Source organism: Corvus moneduloides, chromosome 12, assembly GCF_009650955.1.
Source record: "Corvus moneduloides isolate bCorMon1 chromosome 12, bCorMon1.pri, whole genome shotgun sequence".
Classification (NCBI taxonomy): domain Eukaryota; kingdom Metazoa; phylum Chordata; class Aves; order Passeriformes; family Corvidae; genus Corvus; species Corvus moneduloides.
Window position 1 is genome coordinate 6,850,186 of NC_045487.1, and position 22,902 is coordinate 6,873,087.

At 42.2% G+C, this 22,902-nt stretch overlaps 1 protein-coding gene across 2 annotated transcripts in view; it reads left to right on the plus strand.

Moving 5' to 3' along the window:
* The window catches only part of RANBP10 (RAN binding protein 10), a 69,677-nt gene that overhangs the window by 15,583 nt on the left and 31,192 nt on the right, over positions 1-22,902 (plus strand). For both annotated transcript variants that reach the window (XM_032122234.1, XM_032122235.1), the window contains exons 3-4: positions 2,375-2,427; positions 20,864-21,031. In XM_032122234.1, the coding sequence (XP_031978125.1) occupies positions 2,375-2,427; positions 20,864-21,031 (221 nt within the window). The remainder of the gene's footprint in view (positions 1-2,374; positions 2,428-20,863; positions 21,032-22,902) is intronic.

Consider the following 22,902-nt stretch of genomic DNA (forward strand, 5'->3'; position numbering starts at 1 on the left):
GGTGGATATGCCGGGCAGTCACCACAGCATGTGCAGTGTGTGAGTTCAGGGTTGTGCTGTACATCAGCAACCAGTCTTTCCTGGATGATCTCATCTCCTTGACCACTAGGAAGAGAGCTGGGTTTAGCTGGTATGATCACATCAGGACTTGTGTTTGTGTGTGGCTCAGGGAGTTCTGTTTTCTCAGCGTGGTTGATAACCTGTTCTATGCACTGCAAACCGAGAGTTTGCTGCCTCTTTGCTCTCTCTGTTGGTCTGAGGAGGAAGGGTCTGCATCCTCTGGGAGCTGGTGCACTTCAGAAACAGAGCATGTCTTTAAAAGAAAGGATTGACTTAATTTAAAGCAGTGTAAAACTGGGCTTCAAGGATTTGAAATCCAGACGGTCATGCTACCAAAATGTGGCGTGTACAAGAGAGTTGGCCATGTTTGCGAAGATGGTCTCTTCTCCCAGGTAACAAGTGATGGGACAAGAGGAAATGGCCAGAAGTTGCATCAGGGAGGTGTAAGTTGGATATCAGGAAAACTTTCTTCATGGAAAGGTTTGTCAAGCACTGGAATAGGCTGCCCAGGGAGGTGCTAGAGTCCCCATCCCTGGAGGGATTTAAAAGATGAATGGCTGTGGCACTTTGGGACGTGGTTTAGTGGTGAGCTTGGCAGTTTTGGTCAATAGTTGGAGTCAACAATCTTAAAGGTATTTTTCCACCAAAACAATTCTATTTTGTGCTATTAAAGAAATTATAGGCTAAGATTTTATAAACTTGCAGATCTCTAAGGATTAAAATTTCCGTGTAAACAAAAACCAATCAGTTATTACCATTTCCACGTGACGGTGACTGAGATGGGGAAGTCAAGGACAGGGAGCAGTTTCTGCAGGGGACTTAATGCACATAACTTGAAGAAATTGTAACTAAGGGGTGAAATTCTGAAATAGTATTTTCATAGCTGATTAATGTTTTATGGAGCAGGTGGCCAAGGAAGCCACAGAAAGAAAACTGATAGCGTGGAAGAATAGCAGGACACTGTATGTAGTACTACAGTATGTAGGACTACTGGCTGTAGCCCCCTTGGATTCTTACTTTTACAAGAACAACAGCCCAACAGTTAGTTTCAAAGCTCAGTAACCTAAAAATATGGGAGTGTGTTGAAAAAAAACCTGAGCTGTGTTAACAGAGGATATTTAGAGAATTACAGACCATGCAAATTAGCAGAAACAGAAGACACAAAATGGGAATGTGCATAAGTATTTCAGTGAGGAAGAGGAGACTTTGTGAAGGCTGGCTTTGCCTTACTGTCCTGCTGGATAGGTGCAAAAGGATTCTCATGAGGGCAGAATGAACAATCCAGACTTGATACAAAAAATGGCCTCTGAGCTGCCTCTTAGAGTGCAGGGTCAAGCTGTGTCCCACTTCCATGGAAAATTGAGTTCAGTTCTCATCTGCAGTCAAAAAATAAATGCAGTAATAGAGATCAGGAGGGGGAGGGATAGAAACCAAAACAGAGAACATTGTTATGCTGTTATCTGTAATAATCACTGTGGGCTTGTGTTGTGCGATGCTGGTGGCTCTGGTTATTCCCTGCTTCTCAAAGAACTTACAGAACTGGAAGTGTAGCAGGAGCATTGAGGTAGAGATGAGCTTCCATAAGAACAGCTGAGTAGACTGTGATTAACCAGCCTTGAGAAGAGACCTTTGGGGGCTGGGGTGTGAATCAGGACTTTAAAATCCTTGAGAAAGTTGTCCGGAAAATGCTTTTCCTCTCTCTTCTAATTTTAAAAATGCAAGTACAAAGGAAAAATAGGTTGGGCAGGAATTGAATGGGGGAGCTGTAGGATGTTGCCTTTTCAAAGAGCTTACAGAGGTTCAGAAAGTGAGATTGTGTAGAATATATACTGGACAATGCAAGAATGTTCTTGGAAAGTACAACTGTGTGCTCTGTCCTCTGCATCCACTATCAGCTATTTCTGGAGACAGTACATCAGGCTAGACAGACATCTGTCCTCATATACTTTATCTGCACTTAGGTGGTTTTTTACTGTCTTGTTAATCACCTATATAAATAGGTTTTTTTCTGATATATGGGTAAAAACACCTCACAAATACCAAACTGGAAATTACATTGCTGATTGTTTTCCTTTTCCTAGCAATTAAGAACTAAAGAGTAGCTGTAGTTGTACATCAGAAAGCCGTCAGTTAGTGATATTTTATTTTGGATTCAATAAAAGACACGAGTAATGGAAAATCTTTAGTGATTTTGTCATTCTTAAATAATTTGTGTGTGGGTTGGGTTTATTTTAGGGCTGTATTTCTGCTGCAGGGGATCTTGTGCCTTAACCGTTCTCTTGCTTGACTGGTATTTTGTTTGGTTTTTTTGAAGGTACATGGGAATAGGACTTTCTGCTCAAGGAGTCAACATGAACAGGCTTCCTGGTAAGTCACTGTTAAGGTTTGTTTTGACTTACAATCTGTGTTAAATGTTCATTTGAAATAAAGATTTTTCTATATTAATATAAATAAATCAGTGACTGTGTGTTTCTATTAATAAAATTGCATTACTGTAATTGTCTTATATCTGGAAGTTTCAACCTATTGAGTGTTAAATTGAGTTACTGGTGTTGTCAATGCAGCCATGATGATTTTAGCAGATAACAGAAATTAATACTAAACTAATGAGTAATAGGCAAGATGATGACCTTTCAGACAGGCAAACTCTTCTTCGTGTCTGAAAAGTAAGTAGGAAACTCATTTTGCATATAACCTCTATATTCCACTTGATAAATTTACATGAAAGAATCTGAAAATGACAGGATAATTGGCCTGTTGTATTGTCTCTTCTTTCCTTCTTCCCACTGAAAGACTACAAAAAGTGGTATTTCCAGTTAATATTGTTGCTGCTTTTGTTTGAAATGTGTGTTTTTAGGTTTGCCTCTAAGTTGGTTAAGTGGCTTGTTTTTGGAAATAAGTAATTGGTAATCCTTCTTTAACAACATCCAATTTATTGAGTAAAACAACAATTTCTAGGTATGTATTGACATAGTGGCTTCTGTGCCAGAAATTCTTTCAACTGGGCTTGAAATTGGAAGTTTGTATTTGGTAGAAAGTAAATGTTCCAGGATGCCAGGATGAATGACAGCTGGTCAGTGGTGGGGGCTTTTTTGGCCTTGGGTGTTACTTCTGGTGAAAGATGAAATCTGTGTTCGGCCCTTATTATGGATGTTGGTATTTCTCAAGGAGAATATTTTGTGAATGTCCTAACAAAAGAGAGATCTGGAAACTGTCTTGGGGAGAATGGTTTCAGTGACACCTGTGCTTTAAAGAATTTGCACCTTACTGCAAAATGTATTCGTTTGTTATGACAACTGCACCAGTCAGCCCTACTCTCTCTGCACTTCCTCTCCCCCAGTCCTCCTGATCCAAGTGGGTTGTGTGCCATGTACAAGGCAAAGCACAAATGTAGTCCCGTCATCTCCTTCCAGGGCTGAAGCGTTTGGCAAAGGGGTTGTTCAAGAAATGGCTCCATGGCTTGTGTGGTGCAAAGATGGGGGGAATGTCTTCTAGACTTGGCCTGCAGATAGTTAGTTGGATTATGCTTAATTTAGGATTCTCCTGGGGTTATAACATAGGCACATACACACAGAGTTCAGCACTAACCTGAGATGGTGTGTGCTGAATGTCTCATGTGTGCTGTCTCAAAATAGAACAGCCAGTGTAATTTCTTTTTTTTCTTTTTTTTCTTTTTTTTTTTCCCTTTGGTGACTAAAAATTACCCAAACCACTTCTGATAAATGGCTTTAAAGCCTGGGAGTTACATGGGCAGCATTTGTGGCCCGTTTGAGTCAAAGTGCCTGTATACCACTATCCTTTTTTGAGTGCATGTGGTGAACATGGAATTCTTTTCTCTCAGTGAAATAAAGCATAAAGTGAACTTGAGACTTGAGATAGTGCTTGTTTAGCAATGAATTGTACAAATTTCATCCTATGAACCTGTTGTTTGTTTGATCACATGCAGATTATGCTGCCAAGAGTCATTCTGTAGTCATAGTTAGGTCGCTCTCCCATCATTTCTGTAAGATTAACTGCATGGCTCTGTATTACAGCTCAATAATTATCTTCCCGGCTTTTGGAGAATGAGTCTGGGGTTTTTTTAGTATATTGTTCAAGTAACTGAAGTGAGAAACATATTTCTAGGCTTAACTGTTATCAGGTCCTTCACAGCACAGAGTAAGTGAGAGCTCACAACGAAGTGACAAACTTTGGAGTCTTGACTTGGCTTCATGTCAAAGTGTAATTTTAACTTTTTGTGACCTGAAACCGTGCCAGGTTTGTCTCCTTAGACTCTTTTTAAGTCACTTCTGCTTTAACAGATCGATTTTCACTCAGTTTGCTACCAGGGAAGTGTATAACCACTGCAAGTGGTGGTTGGGAGCCCAGAGCCTGGTACAGGAGCCAAAGTTGGTCCCTTTCTTGTTCCCTGTTTCACTGGGGATCCTTGACACCCTGGCAGTCCTAATTCAAAGAACAATCTCACTGCTGGGTTCTGTCTCAAACTCCTTTTCCCCCCACAAGGACAAACACTTTGGCTATATCCAGTTCCAAGTCAGGGCATTTGTGCTTTATTCCAGATTTATTTTGGCGTCAGCCCAGCTGGGTGCTGGTGGGGGTAGTGCTGAGCTGTCTCTGAAGGTTACAACTGTGATTGGAGCAGCATGAACTGAGTTCCCTTAACTATCCCTCTCTGCATTGGGAATAGAGACTGCTTTTAATTGGAGAGTTTCCTGTCCATATTTGACTCAGGGTTTCTTCGTGCTGTGCTTTGAAATTCAGTCAGCAGGTCTGACATGATTGTGGGATTATTATTAACTACCAACTTTTGTGACCCTGACATATCTTGATTTTTAAAAATTGTTTTAGAGACATTTAGAACATTTACTAATGAGCATTCTGCTTTAAACCAGTGGCTTTTATTGAAATGTCTGCTCACTTCTTTCCCCACATACAATGTTTTTTCACGTATGCTCAGCATTTTGGTATTTGAGGATGAAATTACATGTTGCAGCTGAACTGATCTAACTCAGTGTCATCAGAGGAGAGAAACCTGACCCTTCCCTCCTCCCCACCCCATCTGCACAGTCACTCTTCTTCCCTGGTGCAAGCCCTTGGCTCTGGCAGTTGCCTTGGCCGGGCCAGGCCAGCTTTCAGGCCAGGCAGGAACCTGCCTGCCTCTCTGCTGTGTTGGGGTTGTGGTGGGCTGGTTCCTTCAGGACTCGTGGAGCAATGCTCTTAGCTGTGCATCCTGCCTATAACATCTCAATGTATTTTATTTTATTTTATTTTATTTTATTTTATTTTAATTTTATTTTATTTTATTTTATTATTATTTAGCCCTCAGTCCAGTAAGTTTTTCTGAGCCCAACTGAAAGTTGGTTGTTTGCTACAGGTTTTACCAAACCTTCATAAAACAGGAAGATGGTAAGTGTCCTGTCTTTAACATGGGTGAGATTGCACACTAGAAATTATTCTCCCATAATGTGATGTTCTGCATTGGTCAAGTCCTTCATGCTGTTGAGAAATAACATCTCATTTGTTTGAGCTCTTTGAGAGTAACCCAGCAGGAGCATAGAGCCAGGCAGAGAGGGAAGGGAGGATGAATCTCTAAAGTAGCAGCAAGGTCTTAGTTCAGCCTAAGATGTTGTGAAACCACACCCTTAGGCATACCCTGCTTCAGTTTCTTAAACAGTATAGATAGGATCTGACCAATCACTTTTAGAGACTTTAAACACCCTCTGGTTAATAAATGACTTGCCCTGCTATGCAGCATTGTACATGCTGAAGGGAGTGCCAGCTTTCACTCACCATTCTTTGGTTTTCAGAAACATTGGTAATTTTTTCAGCTTGCTTTTCAAACAAAGGGATACTGCTTGGCTTTTTCACCATCTGCCTGCTCCAAACCCTCTGTTAAAAGAACAAGCTTTCAAACTCAGTAATACTTTATGGACTTGAATTAGTGTGCAGCCAGATAAATCAAGAGAATTTGGTGTACAGAAACCTGCTCCGTGTTGGGGTTTGGCTTCTGGGACTGTAGTGCTGTAAGCCAGGCCTGCAAAACCAGAAACAGTTTGTCCAGAGTCTGTTCTGCAAAAGGTCCTTGTGAGTGACCCATTTTTGTAGACATGAAGATAAAATAAAAATGAGCCCTGGGAATTAAGAATTCCCTATGCTCTCCTCCTCTGTGAAAGCCATCCTTCATCCTCCATAAACCAACATGTGGACTGGGCTTTTCATTTTAGCTTTGTTTAGAGATCCTTTCCTTTGAATTTTCCTGCTAATAGGTTTTTGTTGACATTTTAGGTAGGACTTTATTTCTTCTCAGCTTATTTTACATGCTGTCAGAGGAGAGATGCAAGCAGGGGAGAAAGACTGCCTAGTACTCTGTCCTCCTGTTCCATTCTCTGAGAGGAAAAAGTTACTTATTTCTTCCTTAGTGATGTTCCCAAGGGTTTTTCAAGCTGGTGTGCTCCCCTCTGGGAGCAACCAGAGAAGAGAGGCTGGATAGGTATTGTATCATAAAATCATAGAATGTCCCAATTTGGTAGGGACTCAGAAGGATCATCGAGTCCAGCTCCTGGTCCTGCACAAGTAAAATTCTCATGGGAAGATGTTATTCCTCATCAGAGTTGGGGATGGGTTTCTGCAGAGGCTCTATATTTAGATTTTCAAACCTCAATTTGACAAAGCTCTTGGCAGCCTCATGTAACTCTGAAGTTAATCCTGCTACAAGTGGGAAGTTTGGCAAAAGACATCCAGATTTACCTTCTATCCAGCTTTCATTTTGATGTGGTTTATTTTTTATTTCTATGTTTCTTCTTTTGTTTTCTATGATTGGCATGGAATCTTTCTACTTCAGATGTGTTTAAGGAAGTTTTCAGTTTATGCTTTGGTTTGCCACTTACTGTGATTCCACTGACAAACAAAGGACCTGTGCTAAAGGACTCAGTCCCAGTGCTAAATGTAATAATTATAGAAGCTGAGACCTCACCAAATCATCTGATCTGAAGCAAATTCAGTTATGCATTAGTCCTGCCTGACAGGTGTGTGCCTAAACCAGTCTTTCATTATTTTTCTGGCAACTTCTTCCAACACTGTCCTTATGTTGGAAACTTTTCCTGATGACAAAGCTGAATATCCCATGTAGTCTGAGTCTATTCTTGGATCACGTGGAGGGGGAAAATAATTAATTTCTTTCCTCTTTGTAGCTCTGTACATGAAAACCTCTATCACTGCTTTGTTGTCTTCTCTCCAGATCACACATCCCTGGCTCTTCACCCTTCCCTGTTTGTCAGGTTTCCTTGATTTATGACAACTCTTGTAGACGTTTTCTGAACATTTAATCACTGGATGTATCACAAGCACCAGTATCTTACTTTTTATAGTAAAAGAAAACATTAAAATTCAGAGCAAGTCCAGGAAGTGGCTCTTATCCCATCTTGCAAACAAGGGCAAAGGAAAATCCTTGCCAAGCTTTCAGAGTTCTTAAGGCTTCAGCAGAAATGGGAGGGGAGGAAGCTACGTGGTTACCTGGGAAAAGAAGGCCTTTGGCTTCTAAAGCAATCAGCAAAAGCCCTAAAGTATGGGATTATATACATGAACAGTATGTGGCAAACAAACAGTGATTGAGTCTGCTTTCAGAGCCTCTTGGCTACATCAGCAGCTTGGACACACTGCTTTATTTTCTGTCTTTAGAAGTAATTTCTATTGAGTTTATTTATTTATGCAGCTGATGAAGTGCTGTCTTATAGTACCTTATGGTGTTTGTCCTGCTGCAAAGCTCTTTCAGAACTATCCTTAAAAAACAGTTGTCCAAAATGGCACATGGGATTTCCACATGGTGTCACAGCAAAGCCTTAGACAGGTGTTAGTTACACATGCAGCGAGTCCTTCAGCTGGCTGTGCTAGTTCCTATCCACAAAATTGCTTATGCCTCCAGTACCCTCTAATTTATCCTATCAAACCAGTTTGTGGGGCTGCGTGTGAAATGGGTCACGTAATTGGGTTAATAATAGTGGGTGGGGGGCACTGTTTGATTCTGGAGTTGTTAGTAACTTGGATCTGTCCACTTGCCTGCTTCATCACACAGGTAATGCGGGTTGAAACAGCTCCTCTGGGAAACTTTATTCTCAGGAATCACGTGGCTGACAGTGGTTGGAGGTTAGTTTTGATTGAAAGAGATGTATTGAAAACCTCAATTAAATTTCCCTCCAATTAACAGTTATCATGGTCATGGAGACATTTTTACAAAGGGGCATCTTTACAGGCATACTGGGCTGAAGCTGACTTGGCTGGCTGAATTTTTATTTAGGCTGAGAGCTCTTAAAACTTCACTTGGGTGGCCTTTTTGCTGACTTAACTATATTTTTACCTGAAAGCGTAATTTGTACCTCCTAAGAGGTCATCAGTATGTTTAGAAATGGCAGGTTTTAGCACTGCACAGTGGAAGAAAAGAGAGCTAAGTGGGTCAGTGTGATGGGTCAGCTCCAGAATTACTGAATCCATTTGTGCAGAATGGATTTTTAGAGAAAATTCCTCACTACATGAGAGCTCGCCTGGGTGGGTGAAGATTATTGTGGTACGTAGAACAGTGGTGGATAAAAAACATACACTACTAAAAAAAGATACATGTTACAGCAGATTTGAGATTTCTGGCTTTTGTAAGTCAGAGCCCTTTGGATTTATCTACATGAGTCTCTTATTTTTGGAGAAGGGGTTTATTTATGTAAGTGTATCTCCGGGTTGTCACTACTGCCTGTACTTTTATTTACATCTTTGGTTGTGCTACCCTTGTTTCTTCTAAACTAAACTGCAAGATGCACTCCAGAATCACAGTTAGTGCTCTCCAGCCTCTAATAACTGCTCAGTCCACAACACAAGGCTAAGCAATACAGGCTACCCAGCCCCATTTGAGAAAAAAAATTTAAAAACCTCATACTGGAGGAAGTGTTCTGAGACTGGTTGAAACTGGTTGTTTCTTTCTTGAATCTGCTCCTACTGTACTGTACCATCTGCTATTTTCAAATAGCTTTTTTAAATTTTTTTTAAGTTTAAGTCAAAATTAAGGTCATACTAAAGAAATTAATAAGAAATTTGGGCTTCTTGTAGTAAAACAAAAGGATTTCCTTTGAACTGAAGCTTTCACATATTTTTAGTGTTAAGATTTTTTCCCCATATGGAATTAATCTTGTGTTCAGTGTATGTAAAATGCCATCATAGGAGAGTAATCTGATGAGTGCTTAATTTTTGTTCATCCTGGGCATACATAACTCTTTTTTTTTCTTTTTTCATCTTCTCTCTAAATTCTATGTACATGTATTCTATCTATATTTTAATGGCTACCCTGCTGCATCATGTGTTGAAGAATCTGAGTTCCTCTGGCCTTACTTAACTCACTCTCATCTTTTTTCCTCCTGCTTCTACTCTCTGCAGATCAGTTGAATACCTTTCAAAAATTAAAATTTAAAACCACAAAATTTTTAAAATTTGAAATTTTAGAATTCTCAAAATTAAATGATCTCTATTAAAAAAAAGTCTTTGTGGGAATCTTTGGAGTTTGTGGTTGACTTGTCCACTGCCCATCAGCTTCAGCTGAGCTCCACTGAACTGCTCAGTTGTCTTTTCATCCCATGTCAGCTTTCTCTTTTTTAATCAGTTTTTTCAGTTTATGTGCTGAGCTAACCTGAACTTTTATGAAAATTCCAGCTTGAATACTGAAACAGATTTGTTGCATGTGCTGTGCATTCATTCACATCCCGTCTTTGTCCCCTCGAAGAACTGCAAGTTCTTTCTTTCACATTCTTCAGTTTTTCAGAAATCATTAATGGGCTTTCTGACAAAGTTCGGATTTGAAAGATCTAAATTTCACAGACATCCAAAGTTAAAACTTGCTGGTGTGTCATGAAAAGAATTAACTGGGTGTACTCTGTGTGGGTGCCTTGTGGTATGGGAGGGAAGGTTGTGGACTGAATTTGTGTATGAGGATGGTGGTGATGGTTTTGTTATGAATTACACATTGAGTGAATGGAAATTTAGGTAAGTTTGTGTTGTTTTTTGAATAACCTGAATTCACATCAGCCATTCTTTACCCTGGCAGCTGCCAGAGCTCCTTCCTCACACGCTCCTGTGCTCGGCACATTTGGGGTGTTGCCCCTAAGGAACTTATCATGCACAGAGCTGAGCACAGCTTGGTTGGGTGGGTGTGTTCTAGAACACAAGCCTTGTGCTCAGGGCTGATACTGGCTGAGCTGGCGTGGCACAGGGGGGTTGGACAAATGTCTTCGTTCCTTCATTATACGTGCTGAGGGGTGACACCAGAGCGATCAGGTCCTCAGATGAGATCAGACCTGATGCTATCAGGTGTGTTCAGAGCTGGAGAGTAACAAAACCAGCTCCTGAACCGCAGAATTGTGATGAATTACCTTCTGAATTAAGGTTAAATTTAATATCATGTTTTATTTATGGCTATGTGTATGAAAACTAGGACTGTATAAAGTAAAAGTTTGTGCCTTTTTCCCTTTCCAACTGACTTTAGTTCACGTGTTTGCTCGTATCGATTGTGATGATTGTCCTGTGTGCAGCCAGAGAAACTGCTGCCAGCCATTTGGGTGGGTTTTTAGGGAAGTGTTGGGTTTCTTTTCTTTTTCTTTTTTTTTTTTTTTGGTCTGTTGAATTAGACTGTCTTAGGGCACCCAGACTTCAGGTTTGACTGGAGGAGGCAGGCTGAGGCTCCGGCTGAGCTCTCAGCAGCCATGCCTCTGCTCCCTGGAGTAGTTGGGAAAGTGCTTTGCCATTAAAGCTGAACAAAACCATGAATCAGTATTTCAAGACAGTAATCCTGGCCTTGGAAAATAACCAAAGAAAGTGTTTCCACTGGCCATGAAGTGCTCAGACATCAGTATGGGTAAGTGATTCTCACTCAGGGGTTACGGCTGAACCATGGTTTTGCATGCCCTGATTTCTCTGCCGTATCTCTTTCAGAGCTGGGCTGACCTCTTTTAGAGGTGCTCTGCTCTGTTCTCATGCAACATGTTCCCAGAGATGTATGATATGGGTATGCTGGAGCTCCTGCCTTTGCATGGAGTTCTCTGTCATCCAGCAGGTTGTGTTGGTTTTGTGCCATGTGAAAACAGGGTTTCCAAAGCAGAGCAGAGATGGCATTGCACAGGGGGGTTTGGGGTTTGGCCTTCACCAATGCCACAGGTTGCATCTCCAGCTGTAGCACAGATGATGGAAAATCCAGGTATCTTAGTGACAGCTAAGAGTTGACTGGCACTTTAGAGACAGCAATTTAGCTGTCAAGTCATAATCACAGCACTGCTTGTTTTTCAGATTAAAACAAATTCTTTAATGTGGCCGTACCTATTGTCGGAGCCGTTTGGATAAAAGGTACCATCAACACAAAGCTCAGTTTCACTACAACTCAAGCTGCTGGTAGCAGCTATTTCTACTGATAGCAGCTATTTCTACTGATGGATAAATATGATCCTCTTCAGAAAACCCTGTTGCTTCACCTTGATTAATATGGAAAGTATTTAAGAAACCTCAGTTTAGAATCTAGAAGGCCTTATTGCAACCTCTTAACATCTGTTGCACATCTTAACACAGAGATGTGCTTCTTCTGGAAGACTTCTCTCTCCATAAGGGCTTGTGTTTAGATAAGTGGAATAATGAGTGGAACATAATTTTCTTAGCTCATTAAATACCATTTTAGGGATTGTTTTTAATAGTAGCTGGACATGAGCCCCCTGCATTCTACAGTGAACTCTAACATTGCTTTTGGCTGAATCACTGAACTGTCCTGCCATGATATCTCTGTAAAATGCCCATTATCTTGCAAGGTTTTGCTGGAGGTGTCTTAATATTTTATAAAGGTGTTCTTGCCATCAGCTGAAGGTTGAAAAGTTGGCCCATAAATGAACATATGAATTATTTAGTATGATGAGATTTGAAGCCTATGTATGTTATAAGCTTTTGATTTTAACTTGCCCTTTACCCGTTCCACTAAATAGATAAATGGAAAAGCTCCTCATCTGACTCCTTTTCCCATCCCTATCCTGCGTTATTTTGTACCCCTGCTCTGCTTCCCACCTCCTCCAGTGTGGTGTGTCAGGGAATATAATGGATATAATAGTGCAGTGGTGACCTGATCATGCGAGAGAGGCTTTTCCTTTGTAGATAGAATCAGCCTGTTCTGTAGTTGTTTTAACCATGGTGTGCTCTTCACAGGGCTGTAAATGGCTTGTAGCACATCTTGACCTCTCTGGTGTAGGAAAAGCCAGATCATGTTCTGACTCTGGCAGAAGATGGACCCATCAAGCTTGTAAGTTAGGAGGACTTGCTGTCTTTATTCATTCAAGGAAGTAGGATTTTTATCTTGATTACTACATTCTGTGGTGAGGTGCATGCTAAGGAATAATGAAATGGACTCCTTACAAATTTCTGGGGCTGGTGGAACAGACCTTTCCTGTTGAAAAGGTATTGCCTGTGTTGCAGCCATCCAGAGCCTTCTGATTTTGTTTTTTCTCTTTATGAGTCAATGGGTAGTGCCACTTTATATAATGGTGTAGACTATGGTTTGATGTTGTTTTGAAGGCTAGTTAACATGCGGTAGTTGTTAAATGCTAGGACTTGCTGATCTGGTCTAAAAATCACTGTGCTGGATCAATATTGTGAAAAATTGAATTGTACAGTGTTATTCTGCTTGTTGTCTCCATGGTGGATCAGGTAATGCTTGTTAGCACCCACATTCTGCTCAATCTCCCACACTCTTGAGTCATACTGATTTTTGGGTCACTGTGTCCTTTTTTTCCTGTGCTCTGTTAATATGAGAGAGATGTTGTGATTCCTTTTTTTTTCTTTTTTTCCTCTCCTTTGGATTCTTGCCACACGTAAGTCTTGCTGTGAGGATTTGGTCTGAGTTTTGTCTCTTTTACAGTTGCAAGTACTTGATTGAAAAACATGGAATAGCTTCTGAGCCAAAGCTGCAGCCAGGCCTGCCAAGAGTCCTGCGCTCTCTGATTAGCATCACCTGCTGTGGCTGTGCAGGGGCCAAACTGACTCTGCTTCATCTGCTGGGACCTGGGGTGAGGGGGAGGCCATGAGCAGCAGTGCCTGGCTGGGGTGTGTGTGGTGTTGGGCTGCACTGCTCCATGGCCTTGTACAGCATTCAGTGGGATACTGCAAAGGTTGTGGGACCTGAACCCATCCGGCCCATACTGTGGGAAGTTTGTGCTCCATGGGGTAAAGTGGTTTTAGTCTCTGTACAAGCATTGGTCCTGTAGTGCAGGGTTTGCCCTTCTACTGCGTTCAGTCATTTTGCCACCTTGTAGAAGAAATAGAAGCTGTTGTAAGCAAGAAAAGTTGGGGATGTTTCTAGCTAGGGTTTCCTCATATCCTGGTGACCCTGGGTAAGTGGGTTTTAGGGTCTTTTTTTTTTTTTTTTTTTTTTACCCTTGACATGTTCTGGGCAGATGTCCAGGCCCTTGAAGTTCTGCCAGGGAGATGCTGTAATGTTTTAAGCACGCTGTTCCCTGGTCCTATTCCTGTCCTGCAGTTGGTGTTGTGACTGTACCTAGACAGTTGTTCCATGCCAGGGCCATGCCTCCCCTATGCCCACCACCCCAGATCTATAACATAGGTTGCTGTGGCCATTGAGCAGCTATTTTTGTAGGCTCATTGTGGAAACAGAAAGATGTGTTGCAGCACTAATAGTTGATTTGATTCTAAAGCATGATTGAATAAAGAAAAGCAAATCAACCACCCTGCTCTCCCCCGAACATGTGCTGTGTGTGGAGCTTCATAAGGCTTGGCATAAATGCTTTAAAACTGACTTACAACTGAGATGCTGCAGCACCTCAGATGCTTCCCTGGGGTAGCAGGCTTCTCATGGCCAAGCATTTGACTTCTGAGGCTGTAGGAGCACCAGAGCTTGCTCAGCCTTCCTTTTACTGGGGTCAAAGGCCTGCATTCACTGTTCTGGACTGATGTGCACCAGAGGCACATCTACTTGCAGAGCCAAATCCACTGGAAGATGGAGTAATCAAGAGAGGGTGGTTCTACTTCTCCTGTGGTACTGGCTCCTGCCCCATATTCATTGTTGTCCTGTCCTTGCCTGGGACTGCTCAGCCCAGGATGGTGCAGAAGCAACATCCTACTTCTCTGTGCACCAGATTCCATCTGTTCAGCCTCTGTTGAACATACCTTCCCCTCCCCTCATGCTCTGCTACTGCCGAAGACCCATAGCTGGCTGAGCAATAGCAGCCTGCTCAGCACAGTGCATGGAAAAGGCCCTGCCTCCCACTGGAACGAGGTCCAGCAGCAGCTCTGGGCTCTGCTGCTGCACCCACCCTCCACATCCCATTCCCCAAGCACTGTACAAGCAAAGTTTGTACATCTGTTTTTGCTGGACTTTGGATTCAATAAATCTTATAAAATTATTTTGTTTGGTTTATTTCAGTGTGTTGACACAAGTTCTTGTCCCTTTGCAGCTAGTGTTTGCACACTACTCGTCCTGGCATGGGCAGCTGTGGGAAGCTAGGGTTGCTGACCCAGGGGAGTGGGAAGAGAAATGCCACAGGCAAAATACTCGACAAGAATAGAGGGGAGAAAAATGAAAAGTGTCCCAAAATATGAAAGAGAGAAAGCAGGTAGAGATAAAATTTGGAAAGACTGTAGAGCAGTCACTGGGGTCTGTCCTGAAGAATAAGCCTCAAACTCTCCCATTACTCCTGATACTACAGACACAAAACCTATTGACAAATCTTCATATTCTTTCTGAGGAACTTCATCTGCTCTTCATATGCCCAGACATGCTTCACCATTCTTTACAGCTTCAGATGTCCAAGGTTTCCCTGACTGCAGGGAGGTTACCACTGCATGCGTGGTCAGCAAGTCTCTGCCCTTTGCAGCAGCTTCTACACCCATTTTTGGTGAATGCTTGGGCTGAGTTGCAGTAGAACATGTTTCTTCTCTGGAATGTTCATGGGCAGGGAAGGGTCCATGTGTCAGTGATAAAGTTCATCTGTCTACCAACATCTTTAGCCCAGCAAGTGCAGAGCAGGAAGAGTCTGACATGTCTGGGTATAACTCACTGGAAAAGTATGTTTTCCATGATCACTGAGCCTCGCGTGTCAGTCCTTTGGCATGTCATCAGAGGGGATCTCAGTACAGATCCTTGTGGGTGTTGCCTTCCCTGTTCCCCTGTGCCCAATGGCAAGTTGGACATGTTTGAACCTCGATGCACTGGGGGATGTCATCACCTTGGCTTTCTTCTCCATGCTGTGTGAACAAAGCATCAGGCCAGAAAAGGCGTGGTGAAAATACTGACCTTGGTAACTTGCATCAGGGCATCCTGCCTCATCCATCCATCCATCCATCCATCCATCCATCCATCCATCCATCCATCCATCCATCCATCCATCCATCCATCCTCTATATGATGCTCCATGCTTTCAAGGTTGAGCAGCATATCCAGGTCCTGGTTTTCCAAGGTGTGAGATGTAGCCATGATGCCAGTTTTGCCCAGAGCCTACCAGAAGTTCTGTGCTCATTGCTGGTGCTCTTGAAGCAGAGAGCTAAATTGCCATGTTATTTCCATGGTGCTGAGACGTAAATGGTCACCCAGCTCAACAGAGCCACTTCCCACTTGCTGCCTTCTAAGGCAGTCTGATCTCTGAAGTCAGGATCTGACCAAAAAGTCAAGAGTAATGCAAGGCTGACATTGAATGGGAAAGTTGGGATTGAACAGGGACGGATGTAGGACAGTCAGGGATAGTAGTAGCACACTACATCTAACTCCAGTGCTTGCTTAAGAGTGAGTGTTTATCAGTTTATCCTGTAACTGTGTCCTGAAGTAACTCAAGTCTTTTCTGCCACGTGTCTGGCATTGCATAATTCTGACCTGTTTATCAAGCAGAAGCAATGGAACTTGCTGTTCATTTTTTTTCCCCTATGTTTTGGGATCAAGGTGGTCTGCCAAGAAGGTCAGCATATCAACTTTTTCTTGTTAGCAGGCCAAACAGAACTTCAGTTTGGTGCTGAACATATAAAAATGTCCTCCCGAGCCCTACTCATGGTTTTTGTTTTTCTTTCTTCCCGTTCTTTGATTGCACAATCTGAGCTATTCTGCATCTTGTTAGTAAATATGTAAGTATGTTTGGGTTTGGATGTTGAAGGGTTCAATTCAAAGGGATGTAAATTTAACCTCTTTTTACTCAATTAGGTGCTGAGGTCCTACCTGTAGAGTGGTTGTGATTCTATTATTTGCATGTTCAAAGGGTTGTCTTCAAAATGAGCTGTAGTGAGAACAGTGTTAGAGTCAGGACGTTGAGGTTCTGCTTTGACCACTGCCATGGGCCAGGTGGCCAAATCCTTTCTGTTCTTGGCCCGTCTCCCCTATTTAAATGATTTTGTGCTTTTGAAGAGAGGACGGGGAAGGGAAGGGAAAGGAAAGGAGGAGAGAACTGTGAACTGGACCCTGCAGCCACTCTAGCTCACTTGATTTTAGTCTGTAGAGTACAGTCCATCAGAAGTCCGTGACCTGTGTTTTATAAGAAAAAGCACATTCTCCAATTTTGTCCATGTTTCTGAAATTTTGAGAGAAATCTGCACTTGCATTTGAGAATTTTTAGACTTGGCCACAACTGCATGTAGGTGCTTAGTGTCCATTGCTCTAGACATAGCTATCACCAAGAGACTAAAATGGGATGTTCTTTAAACAGCCTTGTTGGAATGAGGTACCAGTCACCAGCTGTCAGTGCATGGGTTCTCCCAGAGTTTTCTTAGGAGCAGCTGCCTGCACCTCTCTGTCCTGGGATTTACAGCTTGAACTGCTGAGGACTGTGAGATTGGGGGTGGTGAGAGGTGCTGGGGGAACTGTGGGAGCCAGCTGAGGCGATGTGCCTCATGAGAATCTGTGCAGAGGGAGCATTGTCACAAGAGCAGTGAGGCATTCTGGAGTGATTACAATGGCTGCATGGAAACATCAGGTCAGTAGTAAAAAGGACAATAAAGGGAAAATGCTGGGATTAACTTGTAGAGGGCTAGGGAACAGTGCAGAGAACAACTGCAGCCTGCTTCCCTTCTCCATGGGGCACCTTCATCTCCATTCTCACAAGTAACTCAGTAAATCCAGAAAAGGTTCAGATGATGATGGTCAGAAAAGCAGGAAATAGCTAAATAAATTAGGAGTCATCAGCCTGGAAAAGGGATAATTATAGGGGATTTTGCAGAGGTCTGCATACTGACCTGTATTCTGGAGACACCAAATCCGTAGTTTGCCATCTTCTCCAGTGCAAGAACTACAGGATATCCAGTACAAGTAGTAGGAGGCATGTTTTCACTGCTGGCTGTTACACTGTCAATCTCCTTGTTGCAGGACACAGTGAACGGTATGAGTGCATATGTACTTAATGGAGGATTGAGCAATTTAATGGAAACAGAATCCTTTCAGGAATACTGAGTGAACAGAATCTCCATCTGGCTCTGTCTGTCTGTGCTTACAGATGGTTGGAAAGTGGTAACACTGTTCAGTCAGGGTGGGATATGTGCACATCCTGTACTGCTGTCTCACTTCTTGAAGAGCATCATTGTCTGGGCTGACCTACTATCCCACAGGGACAGCCTTTTTAAGAGCGTGTAGGTATCACCTCGTCTCTGCCTTCCAGGTCACAACGGTGACTTCTGCAAGTCCTTGAGTACAAGTGGCACAGAGGTTAAACTGTCTGGAGATAATTGCAGATGCAGGTGTGGGGAGGGCTTTCAGGAAGTTCTGATTCAGGCCTTATTAAAGCACTGCTGGATTTTTTAGAGGAAGATGTTGAGTACCTGGAGGCTCAAAGGGTGTTGGGGGAGTCACAGAGGAGGTTGTAATATGCTGGACCCATTCCTAGGTGGCGATAGCAAATTGTTAATGATGCAGGAAAAACCCAAGTTTTCAGAAAGTGTTTTGAGAAAAGTTGGAGTCTGTTTTCAAAGCACATGTGCTGAGTTACTCCCCACTCTGCTGGTAATCCAGGATAATGCCAAATGCTTTCAATAGGGATACAGTATTTAAATCAACAGGCCCAGATAACTTTGACCTAGAAATACTAGAAGTGCTGATTGTTGTTTTTAATTCGGATTATTAGGAAATTTCAGAAGATTGGCTGAAGCTGGCCAATGCTGGAATAACCTGTATGCCACCACCCTCATGTTTATTTTGGGCAGAATTTTAGAAATAGGGATCTGGTTTTTATTAATAAATAACTTAAGGTTAGGCATATAATTCATGCCACTCAGCTTATGTTTACAGTGAGTACAGTAAGTTCACTCAAACAACTCTGGCTTGTTTTTTTAAGATGACCATGGTGATCTGATAAGGCTGGCAGTCTAGATTTAAAGCCCCTAGTGTGGTGCCAGGTCCAAGTTCAGCACTACACAGCATTTGTGTTGAGAAAATGAACTCTACGTATCATTAGCAGAGTGCTGGGTGAGCAAATTTTCTTAAGTGGTAATGTTAGGGGTTTTCAGTGGAGAATAAGATTCAAAACAAGCTTTTTCCAGGCATTGTTGCTGTATGTACCATGTTTGTCATTGTCTTCAAAGGCCTTTATTCAGTCACTTTTCTCTGGAGTTCACCACCACCGTTGGTGTTGCAGCAAGAACTGACACTGTGAAGCTCAAGTCATAAAGGGACAGGAGGAGGGTTTTTTCAGTAGGATCAGCTGTGATCTGTAGGTAATGAAACCTTTATTTCTTACATTGCTGAACCAGTAAAGTCTGCATTGGTACAAGTATTTAGTGGGCTCATCCTCACTGTTGGACACACTGTTGTATTTCTTACAGGAGCCTTACCCACTACATGATGTGTAAGCACCTCACTGCTTAGATGTAACTGATGACAAGTTCTTGGTAGATGCTTTGTAATGCCAAGAATGTTTTGTATGCAGAAGACCTAGAAGTTTGTATTTGGATTGTGTTACGAGTAGGTTAGGAGATAAATTGATTTAAGTTATCATCTGAATTACAACTTACCAAGAGCTTCACTAGAGCAGTTCTGAATTGACACTCATGTGACAGGTCTGGTTTTGGGGAGACTAAAGTAATAGATCAGTGATGGTAACAGAGAAAGTAAAAGGGATAGTGGAAAGGAGCCACGATTTTAAAAATTCAAAAATATTTCAGTGATATTTTTACTGGATGGAGTCTTAGCAGTGGAAGTTTGACAACAGACTCTAGAGCCCCTATCGCTTCCTCCTTTGTTTTGGCAAGTCGATTTGGCATCGTTTTTGTGCTTGCTGAGGGTGCTGCCCGTGCTGTTGTCCCTGTCTTTCATGAAGATACGAAACAGGACTGGTGCTACTGTCAACAGCTTGTTTGGAGCTGATCCGAGGGACGACGGAGCTGACTCTTGGAACATCTCAGTCTGTTCCTGTTGGATGTGTGGGACTAAATAGAGGAAATTACTCATTGTTTCTAAACTAGAATTTGCTGGGAGTCCTTCATGCCTTTCACTCCCAAACTTTGCTCTGAGGTCCAAAATCTTGGACTGTGGCATGTTTCAGTCTTGCTTCATTCCCTGACTTTCCCACTGGCATTCATTTGGTGTGCTGCAATAAACAGGGGGCCTTAGACATGCACTGGCTGTTCTGTGCTTTTTCTGAGAAACCCTGAGCATGTGAGTGCTGATGCCACAGTGTTGTAGCACTATTTTACAAGATAAATTTCTAGTGCCCTCATGTTGTTGGTTTTGGAGGAAAATCCTGGCTCGCAGAAGTGCTCCAGCCCACCTTCCCAGGGCTCTGCTCTGTAGTTCTCAGTGTGCTCAGTCTTTTTGTGCCTCATTGCAGGATGTGCACTTCCTGCACAGTCTTTGTGTTTGTTACATAGTCCCTTTGCCAGAGCCATCACTCCACATTTAACAGATCCTGCACTACCCTTGGGTTGTTTAAGGTCAGTAGATGGCCAAAGCACCTTCTTTGCTTCCCTAAGGATCCAGTCATATCCATTTAAAACACAGGTGTCTCTTTGTAATGTTGTATCTGACTTTTTGGTAGAAGTCTGTCTCTCTGTGAGATGTGGCTTTGATTCTGCAATTCATAGGAATGCTCCAAATGAAATTACTGGCAGATAAAACAGAAAAGAACAAGTGGGCAGGGTGCAATCCCTGAGCCCAGCTGTAACCCTTAGCACAACGTTAACTGGCAGAAGAAATAAAAAATACTAATATTAGAATTGACCACTTTGCAAACTGCCCATTGGCATTTAAGGATTGTGTTTTAAGCTGTCTGGAGAATGGGAAATTTTGTATTCTAAGGGAGGCATAGAAATCCTTATCAACTGTTAGAAGGGAAATGTAGATTTGAGAATGCAAAAATTGCCTCTGTCCATTGGTACACCTGTGACAGCCCTTACAGACAAAGCTGCAACTGTCTGAGAATTATTTTGTTAAATGCTTTTGCTGGAAGATTGTGTTTTTGAGAAACACAAGTGTTTTACAAAAAGAGTTTGTTTCACCTCAGGTAAGATAAAAGAGAAACAGGGGTTTAATGTGTTGTTTTTTTTTTTTTAATCTATCAGAGTGACTTCTGACAAGTTGTTCTTTGTATTATTTCTCATAAGGGATAAATGATGTTGAAATGCCAATGATGTGTTCTGATTAAAAACCATTAATTTCTTTCCAGTTACCAGTATGTGAAAATTAATACTGGGATGAATCAGGAGTGGAAATCAAATTTTAAAACTACTACAGAAAATGGTGTCCTGAGAGCTGTAGTAGTTCCATGTGGTTCTGCTGAGCTGGCTTCACTGCTGTCCTGTTCTTTTGCCTTGTCTTTTGCAGGATGGGATAAACATTCTTATGGGTACCATGGTGACGATGGACACTCCTTCTGTTCCTCGGGGACAGGGCAGCCCTACGGCCCCACATTCACCACTGGAGATGTGATCGGCTGCTGTGTCAACCTTATCAACAATACCTGCTTCTACACAAAAAATGGCCACAGTTTAGGTAGGTGAAGGAAGGTGTCTCAGGAGAGGGATGCTCCAGCCCTGCTCTCGCTGCTCCTTAATACTTTGCTTGTATTGTAACTCTTGTCCCACACCTGTGAGTAAGGTTTAAGAAATGGCAGAGGAAAAGAGCTCTCAGCAGGAGTCAGCAGTTGTAAATTGGCTCCAAGACAGAAATACTTCCAGCAGGTAAAATGGTTTCTATGCTGCTCAGTTTGTTTATATATGTTAGAATTTCATCCACAGCTTCTGCTTTCCTCTGCTACTGCACAGTGGGTGGGAGGTTGGATAAGATGTCTAATGGCTGGACAACAGGGAAAGAAAGAAGTGGGAAGTTTAATTAGTGTGTTGTGCAGCTGCCTACAAAGCCATGGTACTGGTGTCTTCATTTTTGAAGGGACTGGTCCATCTGAAAGCCTCAACATGTTGGTCCGAGCATTCCCAGAGCCAGACATTAATTCAGCACAAGAGGTCTTATTTAAGCACTGAGACCTAATTTGGTTCATTCCACACTTGTTTCAGTAATTGTCCTAAAGTTACAGACTTAAAGATTTTGCCCAAATTAATGCCTCAGATGTTTTCCAGGCATCTGTCATATCTTATTTGTCTAAAATAGAAACTTCTGGCCATTTTCCCCTAAAATACCTTTTCCTTGGATGACATGTTCTCCACCCCAGATAAATTCTTGTCTTTTTTTTTTTTTTTTTTTTTTTTTTTTTGTCATATAAGATGTGCAGTAAGTTTTTGTAAGTTCATCTCACATTTCGTGCTGGGATTCATTTGAATTGGCAGGGAGGGACAAGCACTCCTTTCCTTTGCTTCTCCTTGCTTTGTCAATTCTACTTTGTTGAGTTCAAGATTAAATTGGTAGAAAAATACCCCGCTCAAAACACTTAACAGAGCAGAATTGTTTTGAGTTACTGGCTGGGCTGAAGGAAGGAGTGGGATTGGAGTGCAGTGTGTGCCTGGAGAGTGCAGAATTTTTGGTGAGCTCTCAGGAAAAGTACTGGGCTCCCCAATATTAGAGAGAGATTGACTTACTGGAGAGAGTCCAGCAAAGGGCTGCCAAGGTGATGAAGGAGTTGGAGCATCTGTCCCAGGAGGAAAGGCTGGCAGAGCTGGGGCTGTTCTGTCTGCCCATGTCAGTCCAGTGACTGGTAAGACAAGTAGAGGCTTGGAAGCATCAGCTGATGGAGGAGGAGCTTTTGCTTAGGAATGAGACAAGATAAAACAACAGCGACTGAGGTATGAAATAGTTAAAAAAAATTCACAAAATCTCTCCTTTTAGTTGCTGTCCTTGATTTTTAGCATGTATTTACACAGAAGCCCTGTAGTGGTTTGTGCTGTGCTCCTCTTGATGTTTTCTGTTGTTGAAGTGAGTGGTTTTCCAGCTTCACTGTTTTTCACCCTGATGGTGCTGTTGTTACTTTTCATCACAACAGAAGTGTGAGAGTCAGGAGGAGGCTAGGTCTTCTATTTAATGAATACAAATTTGTTCATTTGAAATTCAATTTCTTTTTAATGACCAGAATCTGCACAGTATAAGCTGTTCAGTTGAAAAGTTGTTGCTTTCTCCTTGTCTGTTTTGTATCCAGGACTGTGTTATGCCTGGGTGTCTGGGCAGGTGAAGCCAAGTAAAGAGCCCAGTTCAGTAACTTCTGTTACCTTTCATCATTACCACCCTCTGATTCTTTGCCTCATGTCCTTGCTCAGAGATTTGTTTTGTTTGAGACATTACCTAGTCTTTCTTTCTTAAATTTAAGTGTTCCTTTTCTTTCAAAGATGGGGCTTTTTCGGATGGAAGACTTGTGTTTTTCTAATCTGACACTGAATGACCACTTGAGGAACAGCCTATCCCAGCAGTGAACAATG